This window comes from Taeniopygia guttata, chromosome 1 (assembly GCF_048771995.1).
Source record: "Taeniopygia guttata chromosome 1, bTaeGut7.mat, whole genome shotgun sequence".
In the NCBI taxonomy this organism is placed as follows: Eukaryota; Metazoa; Chordata; class Aves; order Passeriformes; family Estrildidae; genus Taeniopygia; species Taeniopygia guttata.
In genome coordinates this window covers 69,060,807-69,077,526 of record NC_133024.1, presented here as the reverse complement: position 1 = coordinate 69,077,526, position 16,720 = coordinate 69,060,807, and the positions used below count along the sequence as shown (strand labels likewise).

Below are 16,720 nucleotides of genomic sequence, written 5' to 3'. Positions count from 1 at the left end.
TAAAGTTTAATTCATAGCTCACAGGAACACACTATCTTGTTTATCTTCCCTTTGGTTTCAGAGGCTGGGAACAAGAATACTTACCAACTTTCGAACATCTTCAGACCAAATCTCTCCCCTCTTTGTCTGTTCAGCATAGAGAGAGATCCCTAGGAGCTGACTGAACAAAGAGTTCAAACCTTCCATGCACGCCCCAAGAGAGAAAAATGGACAGTACAAGCCAGGATCAATGTTGTACCTAAGGGAATACAAGAATCCCAAACCAGTCAGTCAGCAGAGCTACATAAACTATAGTACTCACCTTCAAGCTACAGAATGCCACAAAACATACCAGCTCAGCCCAAAGACCCTCAGTGAGCACATTTGGCTTTATTTTTCAAATAGTGAAACCAAGTTACAGACACAATGCTTTGCAGTACCTCGATTTTTCTTACATTCAAATCTGGATACCAAATTCAACAGATGTTGACTATGATTTTTAGAAATGTGGTCAACATGTAGCCTAAACAGACCATAGCAACATGATGGGTGGCCAAGCAGTGGCTTTTGATTCTCAAGAGGCCACTGGCACTCAAGAGCCTTTCCCATGCCAAGGCTGCATCGTGTGACTGATCAGAAAAACAAGATGGCTTTGGCTGTGGTTTAAGCCAAATCCTCAGCCAGGGCAGGAAACCAACTGGTAAGCACTGCTGACTCTGCAGTCTTGCCTTTCACTGCAGAAACACCAAGTAGACACAATCACCTCCCACACAAAAATTACACCTCAAGCTCTGGGGACTCTCTTGAATCATGCAGAAAATATCTTACAGCTGCAAGCCACCTGGAAATTTCAGTATGCGACACGAATTTCAAACATGGCCAACACAGCTTCTTGAGCCTAACCGCAACCAATAATGTCCAAGATGCTGTAGGACAGAAGACACTCATAGAGAGGAAGAAATCATACATCTGCATGCACACACATAAACAGAATGAACAAAAAATTCAAAAAGTAGTTCAGAGATGTATGCAGTCTGTAGAAGGGTTCACACTCCCTGAGACTCTGACTCTAAAAAGTAAACACACTACAAGTGTATCAAGCAAATAAATGCTTTGCAAAATTACACCTTTCAGAAGCTGATTAGCGCCACACAACTCTTTTGAGACAACAGTAAAATCAGAGCTGGAATCTGCTTATAGTTATGTGTGCACCACAAATGGCAAAAAATACTCTTGCCTCATTTCACATACAAAGCCCAAAGTGCTATTTTATGCCATTTTCTAGCGTCTGAGAGTAAAGACTGTTTAAGTCTAGACAATCACAGTCACTGAAATTTAAACATGCATCAACTAGACTACTATAGCTGGACACCAAAGATGAGAACCATGCTGTTTTAAGACCTGGGATCAAAAAGCTTAGTTACAGACCAGCTGTGAAAGAACCAGCTAGTCCCTACCCACATATCTACCCTTCCTTCCTTCCCACTCCCCCAGAGAAGACCTGAAAAAGAAGCCCCCTAGGGATACTTCATTTGCCAAAGTGCTGCTGACAACTGCAGCTCCAATTCACTGATGAGCATCACTGAGCTGTGAGGCACAGCAGGGTGGGGTTACTCCTCTAAGCCACAATATGGTCAGGTACAAGATTTTGCTTATTATCACACCACAAATGCAAGAAAGTCCGTGTATTCCATTCTATTTTAAACTATACTAGAACATAGAAAATAAAGCAGATTTTGCCTCTACCACACTGACACAATTTTTCAAGAATTTCACACTTAAATTCATACACTGCACGCTTCCATGTACACATTTTCCTTCTTACTAAAAAAGTCATTACACCCAAGGAAATAAGCATGATATAAATCACTTTAGATCAAGTTAGATAAAAAGACTGAAAGCAAGTCTCTAAAAGAAAGCAAAAAAGATGAGCTAATTTTCATATAAGCCATAGAAATTCAGAGTACAAAGGACACTGACTGACACACACAGCTCCCCTGTCCACTTTGACACACAGAATTAAAGGGTCTGTGTTGAATACCCTAAGAATTTTTAACTCAGTAATTCCTAAGAATTGCAATACTTTCAACAGTGGTCCTTTTTGGAAAGCTTTAGCAGGTAAGTCTCAGATGTCTCCACACTTTTATAAAATTGTCCGGTGGTTGCGTTCTGGCCAGACTGTTACCATGAAAACTGGAACATACCACCAAGTGCTTCAGACCTCCTGATTCTCCTCTGAAGCTCTCCCTGCATACAGACTACAAGAGCTGTTAAAACAACCCTTCTTTGAGAGCTAATCATAACAACCTCCACAATAGTTTAGAATTGGTTTTTGTCATATCACTTTAAAATCTTGTACTATCATCCTACATGCCACTATAAATAGTAAGCTAAGTTTTCCATTATTAATTAAAAGAATTGCTTCTTTAACTAATATCTGCTACAAAAGAACTGTCTCAATGCACACCACGGACAAGCTCAAGTGGCTTCATTGCACAAGGGCTCTTTGCAGGGCTTTTTTGCCAAGTGCATTTCAATCAGTCCTGCCAAATCTACACTTATTTGCAAAGCCTGCACACCCTCCTACCCCTCAGACATCCAGTGTCATCCAGGATTCCTGTGCTATTTCCTCCCTGCCCAGTGAGAGAAGAGAGACAAGCATACAAGGTATTTTAAGAAAGAAACATATGACACAGTACTACAAACACACACTTCAGTAAATCAGAATTTAACACTACCAACAGCTCACATTCATAACAAAACATCAGATTTTCACAGCTGCAGGAAATTAAAACATGTTACTCCCAACAGTAAAATAATAAGAAATTAAAGAACAGCCCCTTGAAAATGCTTCATGAAATTAGATAACTTTTTCACAAGAAATAAGAAAAATCAAAAGGTGTAGAGACTGCTCAAAATTAGGAGCAGAATTTTTTTTTTTTGATGGATCAGCTAACCCTGTAAACCGTTTCCAAGTATACGAAAGACAAGAAAGTCACCAGGAGCAGTCAGTATAGATTCAGCAAAGGCAAGCCATGCTTAAATAACTTGATAACCCAATATGATGAAATAACTGGCCTGGCAGAAAAGGGGAGAGCAGTGCATATCACCTCCTTGGACTTGAGTGAGCCCATAAGACCATCACAGAGAAGCTGTCAATGTATGGGCTGGAAGAGCAGACAGAAAACTGGCTGAATGGCAGGGCTCAGAGGGTGATCAGTGCCACAATGGCTGCTTGGAGGCCAAGGACCAGCAGTGTGCTCCAGGGGTCAGTACTGGGTCCAGTCCTGTCCTGTCCAGTCATTGGCAGATAACACTAAATTATCATCCAAACTGGGAGGAGTGGCTGATATGTCAGAGGGTCTTTTTTCACTCCAGCGGGTCGTTTACATGCTCACAGGATAAATGAGCTGACAGGAACTTCAAGAAGTTCAAAAAGTTCTCCACTGCACCTGGGGAGAACAACCCCAGGCACCAGTATGTGCTGGGGAACACCCAGACCCAGCAAGAAAGGAGCTGTGCAGACAGGGACCTGGGGGTCCTGGTAGACAAGAAGTTAAACATGAGCCAGCGAGGGACCCTTGCCACAAAGAAGGTGACTGGCACCCTGGGTGCATTAGGAAGAGCATGGCCAGCAGGCTGGGGGAGGTGACCCTTCCACTCTACTCAGCACTGTGTCCAGTGTTGAAGTGCTGTGCCCAGTGCTCAGCTCATCAGGAAAAGAGACACAGCCACATTGTTCGGCCTGGGAAAGAGAAGTCTCAGAGGGATCTTAATAAGGAGTACAAATTCCTGAAGCAAGCATGCAAAGACAGAGACAGGCTCTTCTCAGTGCTGCCCAGTGACAGGACCAAAGGCAATGGGCACAAAATGAAACATGAGATGTTGCATCTTAACATAAGCAAACATGTTTTTCCAGTGAGGATTAGCAAGCAGTGGCACAGGTTATCCTTAGAGGCTACAAAGTCTTGCACCTTGGAGACACTGAAAAGCTGCCTGGACATGATCGTGGACACCGAGCTCTAGGAGACTCTGCTTTAGCAGGGGGCTGGAACAGATGACCGCCAGAGAAAATTTCCAACTCCAATTATTTTGTGAAGATGTCATATGGAACCTAGGACTAAGACCACACAGCTGCAGCATGAGATAGATTCCAGCTTTATCAGAGGAAGGCAATGTTTCATGCTAATCACAAAGGATTACCACATCCAGCTGAAATACTGGATAAATGTGTTTGCTGGAGGGGTGGAAAAAAACAACCTCCGAAACTAAGTTTCATTTCATTTCAGTCAAATACACAGATATGTACTAGAGGGACAAAGCAATAATATTTCTTCATGGGTAGAACAGCTGACACTAATATATTGCAGGGAGAAGATTAACGCCTACTTCTCATTCTCAGCACTCCTTGAACATGCACAGTGTCCCCATGACCCCACCCCAGGATGAAAAGTATGGGAAGAAGGCTTTCTGATAAATACTTTGTAATATACTGTCACTGTCCAAAATGAGGAGAGGGGGTAAGGTGGTGGTAGGAAGTCAGCCTGTAATAGTTTTGTCCTTTGAAAAAAGCATGATACTTATCCAAGCCCCCAGAAAAATAGCAGTACCAGACTATAATGCTGCAAGGCAGACTCCCCAGAGGAACTAGCCCCCTACTCCGGCTAATGTTTGAAGATGTCACAATCTTGACATTTTGAGTACAATGAGGTCCTGACTAAATAACCACTTTAATAGAAACTACACAAAGTTAATGTCAGTCCCTTCTGGTAGAACATTGCCAGGATCAAATCTCTCCCACATTTAATGAAAGATGTGTGTTAATGTTCTTCTTGCCAATGGAAAATTGAAAAAAGTTTTGAAAAACAGCATTTTTTTTTATATAGAATGTCAAAATAAAAATGTTTCTACTTCTGATCTCAATTGTCCATTTCTGCCTTGCCTATTACACCAGCGTGAAAAAAAAAATCAAAGCTGAAGATTTTGAAAAACCCTCAAATACCACTAGAGTCATATGCCCCAGACTCAATACTTAACTTACTTCTGGACACACCTGGCAGCAATCAGCAGAGATTATTATACTTTGAGTTATCTGGCATCCACTGTTTCCTAGCCAGTGTCCTAGGAGTTATGCAAAAAGGGGTTAAAACCCATAATATAGTGCAATTATTACAATCAGATTATAATAACCAAAATACTTCAAAGTGAGTACTGGGTAGTGAAACAAAAAAGCTATTCCTCCGAAAAGTGTGTAATATATCTTCAAAAATCTTTGTCTAAATACCAGTCTATATCTCTAAGCAGGAATCATTCCAGACATCAAAACACTGATTCAATTCCCAAGTTTTGAATTTGGTCCTACCTCCTTACATGAACCCAACCTTCACAAATTAAGTACAACCTATGTGAAGAAAACCTAATCCCAAACTTGCACTGATTCCAGGAAAACTTTCTCTTTGGGCTTACTTAGGAACAGCAATATGCCAAAACCTCAGATATCTGAAACTGATGTTCTATAACCAAAACCTCAGTTCCTGGAATTATTACTGATAGATGATCTTGCCTTTCAGCGGCAAGAGCAAGCATATGACTGACTATTTTCTGAGCCCCCACCTTCAAGGTTTAATGCAACTCACTGAAAAATAAAAGGTGTAACACTAGGTAAGATTAGATGACAATGGGGAAAAGGGAACAAATGGAAAGATTCGAACCTTCCTCAAAAATAAAAATACTCAATGAACAGAACAGGAAATGCTGCAATCTCTACTACATCTCTAAAACTTAAATTTGGCATATGGGTGTAGGTAGAAAAGTATTTGGAAGTATTTACAAAGTAGATGCTCCCTTGTTGAAGATTCTTGGTTGACTTCAGACACCCAAATGGCAGCAGTCATTGGCAACTTCATTGTTTCCAGATGACAAGAAAAAAAGCATCTGTTAGCTAACAAATGATTACCCAATCTCAGTTACTGACAGTTTCATCATGTTAGTAGGACTGCAGGAACACATTTCCCAAGCACAGTATTTTGGCATTCAAATTCATACCAATGTAAAATATGGTAGCTCAACTTTTGGCAGCAATGGGGACTGTGATTGTGACAGCAATCAAAACTTCTCTTCCCTCAGTCCTTTCAAAGAAGATTCTCATGCTGTTAAAGAGTCTCAGGTTGTATCTTCAAAGCACACTCTGACCTGGGCCAGATTTTGTAAAAGACTACATAAAACTTGAAGATTAAGACTTCTCTCAATACACTCCTTTAGCATTTTAAATTGTCCAGTAACAAAGACAGAACTTGTATGTGTAGGATGCAGAGCCGTTTTGAGGGTTGATCCAAGACTGTAAAATTAGTATCTCCTGAAGCTAAAGGGAAAATTCAAAGTTCCCCATCTTCTATCCCAGGTGTATGGTGCTTCTTTGATCCCTTTTTTTAAACAAGAAACCAAGTGTATTTGTAAATACAGACTAGAGCCTCCCAACAAAACCCTATCAAAACCAAGGCATTCCTGCCTTGGCAAGGGGTTGGACTAGATTATCTCCAGAGGTCTCTCTCAACCCTGACAATTTTGTGATTCTGGGATTCCATTGCACATTACTTTTCAATCAACAGAATGAAAGTATAACTTCAGTCAATGAATTAGCTGATACTGACTGACTCTACATAAAAAGGAGCAGAATTTCCAAAGTGATTTAGTTTAGCCTGCCCTTGAAATGCTCACTAGCCAGAGCAAAGCTATCTTCAAAATCTACATTTTAAGAAATGCTGATGACCCTACTGTGCATATAATTATTTTTATTATACTACATGTTAAAGCAATAACCATTCTAAGAATCACTTTATGCACAATTTTCAAGCTGTTATCAATTGTGAGCTTGAATAATTGTACAGCTTTGTGCCTTCTATTTAAAAAAATAAGTAAAAAATTAAAATAAAACTGCAAGAAGCAGCTGCTTTATTATGAGCACACTCTTCATCAAGTGGCCTCCACATTTATTCAGACAAGTTACGATTTTATCTCCAACACGAAGTGTACTCAAATATTTTTGGGAAAAGAAATCAGAAAGGAAATTATCATGACCCACACTGAACTACAGCAACAGGCACTCTGCCACCAGTAAGGGTTCTGCTAAGCATTACTGCTACTACGAAGAAAGGTTAATGTTCTGGAGACAGACAACATTTAGTGACAATAACTAAATGAGAGAGCTGGAAGACAGGTTTTCTTGTATGCTGTAATTTGCAGACCCAGAAGAGCAGACAGACTCTTGTGCACACGGCAGAGTAAGATCACCAGAAAAACACTGTACTGCTGTCTCCAAAGCTGGCAAACACAGTTACAGCATTTCCTAAGGAAGAAAATGGATTCAGGGCAGCTAAGCAAGCCAGGGCAAGAATCAAACACCCTGTGTGGATACTCTTTTACTCAAAATGTGAGTTCTGGGCCTTAGGATACCCATGTCACGAAAGAAGGGTGGACACAATACTATAACACTTTCAAGCTTAATAAGGTACCAGCTAGAGGTAACTAGCACAAGTCTAGAGCTCAGCTATGAGCTCTTGCTTCTTGCTGAAACTTAGGCTTCCCTGACTGGACTGTATGTTGTCTAGTTGAATCCAAGAGGATGAAGAGGACAGTATTTTCTATGGGAATATGCCTTTGAAAATGCAGGCAAAAGAGATGAATCTCAGATAGTGTTAGCTTTGCAGAAAACTATATACTCCAGCCAAAAAGATTTCTTACTATGTGTCATTTCCTCTAGTGCATCCCCAGGAAAAAAATGCAGGTATGGATTGATTTTTGGTATTTTCAATTTGCACTGCTACAAAAATATTTTCCCAACTACCCTTGAACTTGAGCACATAAATTTTTTTAAGCCATTATGTGAAACTTAAAGGATCTGAATGTAATTCTGGAAGAACAGGAAAAGGAAATATCAAAACTGCTATCCGTTACAGACATACACACACCCATCAGAAAATACAATGATTAATCTAAAAGAAGACTTCCTGAAATCAAGGATTTTGTACGTGCCTAGATATTAATAATTTCATTTTAAAGGTTGCATTTAGTTTTGATGTAGGAAATATAACATTTATGTAAAAAAAAGTGGACACCAACACACATTCACCCTGCACAAATCAGCAACAGCATCAACAAATATACACATGAACTCCTCTACAGTAGAAAAGAGTATTTTCCTCTGTGCCAAATTTTCAGTTAAGCTGCTTTGACTTAACAAAGATAAAAATCAAGACTCAAAGAGGTCCTTTTTATTGTAATAATGAACCTTAAATTAATTGTTTCTCCTGTAGAATTGCATAACTGTCATGCTTATCTGTCAAAAACTGCAAAAAACTGAGACACAAACTTGAACGTAATAGGTATGCTCTGTATTAATTTTGCAGATTCCAGTAACTTAATTCACTCTGAACATCTGATTTCAAATGCCAAAGCATTTGTATTTATAACAAAGCCCAGGAAAGAATGAAAATTTTCTCACATACTCTATGTCAGAATGTGAGCTAAGTAACTTGACAAAGAGAAATCTCAGTAGCCTCCTAACAAAAGCAGAAATATCAAAGAAAGCTGTAGTTTCTTTAATGTAAATTCCTACTTCTTATTAAAGGATAAACTACATTTAAGAAATCCAGGCACTTTACTTTCACAGTTTGGAGCCCAGCAGTATTTTTAAGAGAAGCAAAGTAGCCAAACCAATTAAAAAACAACAATTATAAAAAGAAGTTAACTGACACAATGAGGTTTGGTTATTCTTCAAGAACAGCAGGCTTCAAACAAAAAGGCTGTGCCCCTGTGAGAAACAAAGATGTAGTATGTGATTATAAATAATTATTTCTAAGCTTGTATGACTTCACTGAGTCTAAATAAAATGCAGACTCTTAAAATCACTTTCATTTAAGCTGTGTCTATGGAACGAGGCTAAGACTGTTTTGTGCAACATGACTTTCATCTATTCTATTAAGAATGCTTTTTATAAAATTGAATCAGGATCACTGTTCTTCAGAACACAAGCATTCGGACAGTTAACAATTGCAAATTAGCTGCCAGGCAAAAAATCTTATTGGTGGCTATTATATGTAGTCCCTGATATATCCTGACCTCTCTGGGGGTTTTTGTGAGAAAAATTATTATCCTGTTGACATCCACAAAAATACAGACGACAAAGTTAACTATCTCTAATAAAACAGATCCTGTCAAAACTTTCAAAGAAACTTGAAAAGATCTTGTTAGTGAAGATAAAAGTGAGATGAACCCCTCAGGTTAACTTGAAGAGATCAAGACAAGGAAAACCCCTTCCAATTTTCATTACATGCCAGACTATGAAACTTAATTCTTTACCTAAAGGGAGGCTCTGAACCATGATTTATAGAAGACTCTGGATTTCTTAAAAATAATAACAATAATAATAATAATAGAATGCCTTTGTACTCTCATCAACCATAAGGTAGCACCTGTATTTAACATTCCTTTTTTCTTTCTGTTAATTGTATTTCCTAGAATATTTTGGAGGAGGTCAAGGGGGGTACTTTAGAATATTGGTATCAACGCTGCACACAACTTTTAGATTTGATTTAGTTTTCAAATTAACAAATTCATTGTTCTTCCACAGTGTTTTGAATAAAGAAATAATTATTGAAAGTTGAATTATGCTTTACAGCAATGCTTTTCAATAACTTTCAGGTTTACCTCCAAAAAGCTTAATCCACTAGTTTTAGTGACTGGTAAGTTAAAGTAGACTTTCTATACCTACATTAGTTGATTTAAAAGAAGGCACACATTACCTTTCTTACAAATAGTTTGTTACAGAAAGTTGTCCCCCTCTCTGAGCACTTCAGTTGAAAGGCTTCCTAGTTATATTTTGCATTATGTTTCCACTTCAGCTTTCAAATTGAACAGTGTGACAGTTATCTCACATGTTCTGCAAAGGATCTGGGCTATATTTCCATATGGCATTCCCAAGAGAGAATAGCCTTTCAAAAAATAAAAATAATTTTACAAAAAGCAGTCATGAACAAGTTTCTTTACTAGTAACTTACAAACCTCAGTATTAATTACGGCTTTTAGGAACTTGTGAAACATCCAGTCACATTTTCCTACCTTGGTACCCCTCTGAAAAAAACCCAGAAGTGATGCCCACCCTTCCCGGAAGCCAGCAAACTATATACAGTCCCAACAAGAAAGGAGTTGATTTATTCCTAATTTCTACTAAGATGGCACCCCAAAATCCAAAATGCCTGCAGCTGTCATGGTGGTTTCTCTTTCCTACACATCAGGAAACAAACTTATTTTTGCATTCATCTGCCATCCTCAAGGCTGGTCTTATTTCCTTCTGCAGTCCCAAAGCAAGGGACTTGCACAGAGTCAGTACTCTGCAAGCACATCACAGTTTCAAGTGGAATAAAATCTGGGACATTTTGGCAAAAAACCTAATAGTGAATTATAGCCAGTGAAGTCAACCCAGCCTGGCAAGAACCACAGGTTAAGGAAACAGAAGTCAATACCAAGTACACAAAACTCATTGCTGATGGTTCTCAAGAACAGTTCTGCACCTTTGTCATAAGTGACTAAGCACAGCCAATCCTACCTTTAAGACAAATGGCTGACCTCAAAAAGTCTTGTGGTTTTTTCTCTGACCTGGAAGAAGTCAGCAAGACTACCACATCTTTGCAAGATCAGGGCCTTGAGAATTACAGCTGCACTTACTGAGAAGCCATGCAATTTAATTAACACTTGGGTACTTGTCTGCACTAAAATGCAACATTATTATTTTTATAATATACATATTAGACATCTTCTTACTTGTTAGATGCTGAAGCATGTTCTAGCATTCACTGGTTTATTACCCTTAGCCTGCCAAAATTCTTGAGGTTCTCTTAATTACTCTATCTTCTTTTAAGACACTACTACCATGAATTTCAGACTTTTGTCTCCTGTTTCTCTTAAAAGTACATTTATACTGACATTTATTTTCCCTGCCTCTTTAACTATAGCTATAAAAACATTACACTGTCTTAAGTGTAGGTTTAAAGCCAGAGAGGCTACTTAACATAGTCTAGGAGAAAAAAAAAATAGTAAAATATCCTGTTCCCATCAACGGGAGGCTTACACATTTGAAGTAGGATCAAGTTTCCAGGGAAAAGACTTGGTGAAAGCTGACAGAAACAAAATTGTTGTGGCTGGTCTTAGACAGAACAACCGCAACTCTGTGGCTTGAGTCTGGAGCGCCTCCTGCTGTTCAAGGGCCAGAACAGCAGCAACGGTCGGCAACGCCGTGGAAAGAAGCGACAAAAACCAACCCAATGCGACAGCAAATAACATCAAAATTCTACAGTCCAAATGCACGAGGGCATCCTGCATCCTTCAGAAGTAAACATCTTAAAACTAGTTATTATAAACCCGGTGAAGAATTTGTTTCCTTAATCCTGCCACAGTAAGGACTAATTGTATATTTAGAAGATAAAATACAGAAATACATTTAAAATACATAACATATTGCAAATAAAAATAGAAACATTAAAAATATGTCATGAGTTTCAGTGTCATTTGAGATGTAGCTGGTCAAAATCTGGAGGACTAAAGAGGAATGGCTGAATAGGCCAAACTCAGAAACAGTACCTATTTTCCAGCAGACACACCATCCTATCAAATATTTCTTGCACCCCCTAGTGCTGAGTTACTTAATCAAGAACTGAATCCCCATAGTCTCCTTTATACCTACATCTGTAAAGGCAGTCTGCATCTTACATACCTAACAATATGTTCTTATGCATCTTATGTACCTAGGAAACTATGGCTCTGTACTTCAGCTGAGCCACAGTGACAACAGTAGTCCAAAAGGAATACTCAAAAGCATAAATTCATTTCAACACAAATGTTTTACTAAGCAGAAGAAAAGAGAAATTTCTAATACAAAAACCCACCATGCAAACTACTACTGAGTCCCAAAACATGAGAGAGAAATACATAAGCCATGCTCTGTGCACAGCACTACAAATACAACCTTGACATTTTTGTTAAAGACCTAAAGCTAAAAGTAAATTTCTTCCGAAAGAAAGAAACCCTTGGAGAACAAAAAAAATATAATAGACTAAACAAAGAACAGGAGAAATGCATTACAGTTGAGTGCATCTTGTTTGAAAAGATATTTTGTGTTTCCAAGATGAAAAAATGCAAAATAAAATAGGATAGAAGTAAAATTAAATTATTCAGCCTATAACTTAATTTTTTTTTTTTTTAAAAAAAAAGCATTCTATCATTTCCCATGGGAAAAAACCAACCAACCAAGAAAAATATCACTTTTCCTTAGATGAATAATTTAATACTATGAGACAATTGGCTCAGTTAGGAAAAGAGTAACAACAAATAGCCAAAAGCAATAGCCAACAAACTCCAGCCAAGCATGAAGGTTTGTGCGACAGATACAGTTCTCGTCTTTCAGTTACAAAAGTGCTGAACTGAACATACCATAGCATGCACAGGGCATTCAAGAAGGGATGTGGTCAAACAAGTACAAATACAAGAAAAAGGATAGGAGATTCTTATTTGGGTAACAGGGCATTTAGGGTACAAACATGACAAAGTATATTCCCATCCTCTGGCTGTTGTATGAATACTCTGACTCCTGCCTAGTTTCACTCATAGGGCACAGTCCTTGTCACTGTTCAGAGGAGGAGTTTTACTTTTCAGAGCTGACTACCCAGTGTCCAGTACCTTGTTACCCACCCACAATATGAGCAGAATAAATGTAAAGCTTTGTTCAGGCAGTTAGATCAAACACTTTTTCCAAAGACAGGCAACTATCCAGAAAACAGGACTGTGAAAAATCCACACTCTTGTGTTAAAGCAAAGCAGCTCTGCACACAATGGAAAGGAAAATTACTTTTTTCCTCCTGTCTTGTATATCTGCCAGAAACAAATAGTCCTACCCAAGCTGGAGGGAGAAAAACATTGGGCCCCAATCCTGGATTGCAATCAGGGAAGCCCTACACAGATTCAGGAGACTCTTCACACTGATCCAACTTCCAGACTTGGTGTCTGAATACAAAAAAAAGTAGCAAATATACATTGCCAATGTCTAGGTCTGTTTTACCTGCTCTTCTTTCACGAAGACACCATGCAATTTTTAAAGTAACTTAATTGGGTCTCTTACAAAGCCCCCCAAGGAAAGGAAATAGTTTTCTTTCTAATGCCAAAAAGAGCAGAATAATCTACTTGTGATCATAAGCAACTCAGTCATGAGGCCTAAAGCTTCATGGGGAAATCTAAGAAGGACACTAAGACTAGTAAGACTAAGGACAATCCCCATCAGAAGACACTCTTCCAGGAGAAGTAACAAACACAGCGCTTTCTACACTTAATGCTCTAACCCTTATGGCACACACCAATTCTGAAAATAACCAGGCCAGCTGCCCAATCCTTTCATGCCATGTCTATACTACCACAGTTTTCCGACCCAGAGTAAACTACTATTTGAATCAGACACATCCAGTCTGTGTTTGTTTAAAAACCAAAAAACTGTAAATCCGCAGTGAAGGAAGATATTTTTTTTCTAAACCTCCCTGGGAGAACAGCACGTCTTTCAATTATCTTTTCCAACAGAAACCTCAAAGGTCACTGCTGCTGATCTAATAAAGGCAACATGCAGGGCTTACACCTTTCAGAGCTGACATCTCATTATGTGCAAAGGCCCTGTGCACTATTTAAGTCTGTGTAAAGAATTTATTTCCCAGTCTTTGCAAGAAAGAATGAATTCTATCCATAAACAGTAAAGATTTACAGAAGAAGTTCCTATTTCAAGTCTGCAAAAGAGGATGAAGTTGCACATTCACAAGTTGTTCAGTGCTCAAAATTTATTTTTAAACATTACTACAGCCCATCTAAGAACTAAAAACAAAGCAAGAATAAGGATTTTCTGTCTGTTCTCAAACTGCTTCATCCTCTTTTATCTTCAAAGAGGGCCAATACTTCTCTGCAAAACAACACTGGAGCCAAAAACTTGTACAGGCATTCCAGCAGTAAGTAAAAAATATTACAAACAACTCTCCCACCAGATAGTATTTATTTTTTTCATATTGAGGTACATCTTCAGAGAAAGAAATCCTGTTTATGTTGAGGACTTTCTTTGTCTTTATTTCAAGGACATTCATTTACATTACAATCAGGAACATAAGGAGCTTACCTCTCAGCACGAAGGACTCCACTGTAATAGGGGTGATCCCATGGCATCAGCATCTGAAAGAGAATTCCAGCTTATAATTACAATAATAGACAACAAGTGAACCCTAGTAAAAGTTTTGTTTCACTTGAGTATTTTTGCAGTTTCAGTAAGTCACAGAATTTTGAAAAGTAATGTGAAACAGGGCTCAAACCAAAAATAGCATCATGTATTATATGATAACTTTTTAAACTGAAAACTACTTTAACATTTCTTGAAGATTGGTCTTCTAATTCAACTACATGATAGGATTTCATACCAGATTTGAAGAAATACACTCCGTTCAAATAAAAAGAAAAATCTAGATATGTACAGCATTAAGATACAGTCAATGTAGTATACAAACAGGGCTTAAATCTAACCTAAAGTAAAGCCTTTATTTATCAAATGAGTGAATTAATTCAAAGCGAAGTGATTTTCCCTTTCACTGCTTTATGTTTTGGTTATCTCAGTATCACCTCGTATAAACCAACAGCTCTCATACTTAGTATTTGGTTTTAATACAGCAACTAAGTAGTCAGAAAGCATTTGAAGCCAGAAGAGAGCATGTTTCTAATTCTACTACATCTTGTACACTAAAGTAGAGCTAATGGCAGAACATGATTACCTTATACTATATTTTTTTAAAAGAAACAAAACAGACAATCATATTTGGAAATGCAACTTACTGAATTGTGGGGATTGAGCTTCATTTTCATTTTTGTCATCATTTCAAAGTCTTTTTGAGTTCTGAAAGATATTTTTATTATAAAAACATTAATAAAAATATTTTTGAGCAGTGAAATACAGTACATGATAATATTGTATCCTAATAAAATGCCCATCATCAGAGATTTATAGTACTATATAAAATGACTAGATAAAATGGAAGGCCCACATACAACAGTAGAAAAACCTTTTCACTCTGCTTCTGATATTCAGGTACTTTCAAATTCAGTCCCTCTTCCTGTGGTTGTACAGCTCAAAAGCATTTTCATTCTTACAATACACCACATTTACACCCAGTGATGAAACTGTTTTGTGCTGTGTTGAGTTCAGGGTGGCAAGAAGGACAAATAGATGCAAAATATATGGAGTTATGCATATGGCAAGAAGACCAAGAGAGGTGTTCTACACTTCAACTTGGTTTTCTTGTTTGCTGTTTACTGCACTTCTTGCATTCAGTCTTGGGTGTTCTCTGATCACAGACACAGAATTTATTCTAAGCACAGAGCTTTCTCTTTCTCCCAATATTTTGGGGAAGTCTTGATTTTTGTTTCATCAGAGCACATAATAAACAGCATGACTAACTTATTACTGCACAAGTCCCTCTATTCTTGAAATAAAGAGTATGGATTAAAAAAAAAAAAACCAACTCAGTGAAAAAGACATACCTTTTAGCCAACTGCTCAGAAAGCTTCTCCAGAAATTGTCTTACTGTTTCTAGAAGGAAGGAAAAAAATATTAAAATTATTCTTCCCTAAAGGATGTTAAATTTCCATGAGAATATTCTAAACAAAAATTCCATTAGATTTTTTAACAAATTACTCCATTGGTATTATTTCAAGAGCATTTAGTACTCCATTAACTTTGTCACTTGCTGAGATAATGACACCTTCATAATCTAAGGAGTGAGCATCAATTCTGAACTAAAACACCAGATCCTCCCCAGTGAGTACTGTTATTTACAGTGACCATTGAGTATGGCATACAGCAAAATGCAATTGCAATAAAGCCCTTCACTAGAAGAAGTACGTGTAAACTGAGCTGTTTGACTTCTCAACATGACCTTCCATACATGCCTTATTACCTGGATTTTTGGCCATTGTTCCCTGAAGAGCCCTGTGGGCAAAGGTGTCATAGCCAACCAACTGTGCCAGGCTGTTTCTGCTCGCAAGCAACTCCTCCAATCGAGTCAGCTGCTGGGAGTTTGAGTGGAGAAAAATCTTGTAAGCTGCTTCTCGCACCTAATACAAGAAAGAAAAAGTCACATTGCTACAGAGTAATTTTTAACAGAAACAAGTGATGCAACTGAAGATCTGGCACAACAGCTGTATTTCACTGATATTGGTGGGAAAAGGCCTAAAGCCTTTTAACAATAGTAATTACAACGGCCTGACAATTACAGCTCTCTTACCCATTAAAAGTGGAATGAGGAAATGCAATGAGACAACCTAACAGATCAAGACTGCCAAAAAGGGTCCTGTTCTCTACTCCTGTCAACAGCCTCTCATCACCTCCCTCTTTCTGCCAACATCTGTGCTTTTCAGACCACTCTGTGGGCTGTCTTAACTCATTAAAACTTCTGAAAACAAACCCAAATTGTTCTCTGCATATCAGTTCAGTTTGCTTATAGTAGGATCTGACAAGGAAAAGAGACAGGGTCAGGGGAGAAAAAAGAGAGGAAGAGAAAAGCCTTATTTCTTTCATAGTAGAAAACTATTAGTCTGCCCATCTGCCCACAAACTTTCTCCTTTCTCATATTATTAATTAGTTTGGGTCTCTTCATAACTCTAAAAGAAAAAACCT

At 38.1% G+C, this 16,720-nt stretch overlaps 1 protein-coding gene across 1 annotated transcript in view; it reads right to left on the bottom strand.

Moving 5' to 3' along the window:
• Positions 1-16,720, bottom strand: part of MIPEP (mitochondrial intermediate peptidase) — a 64,934-nt gene that overhangs the window by 38,038 nt on the left and 10,176 nt on the right. The window contains exons 7-11 of the mRNA XM_002191604.7: positions 16,002-16,158; positions 15,586-15,634; positions 14,881-14,941; positions 14,177-14,229; positions 85-238 (exon numbers count right to left, since the gene is read on the bottom strand). Coding sequence (XP_002191640.5) covers positions 85-238; positions 14,177-14,229; positions 14,881-14,941; positions 15,586-15,634; positions 16,002-16,158 — 474 coding nt within the window. The remainder of the gene's footprint in view (positions 1-84; positions 239-14,176; positions 14,230-14,880; positions 14,942-15,585; positions 15,635-16,001; positions 16,159-16,720) is intronic.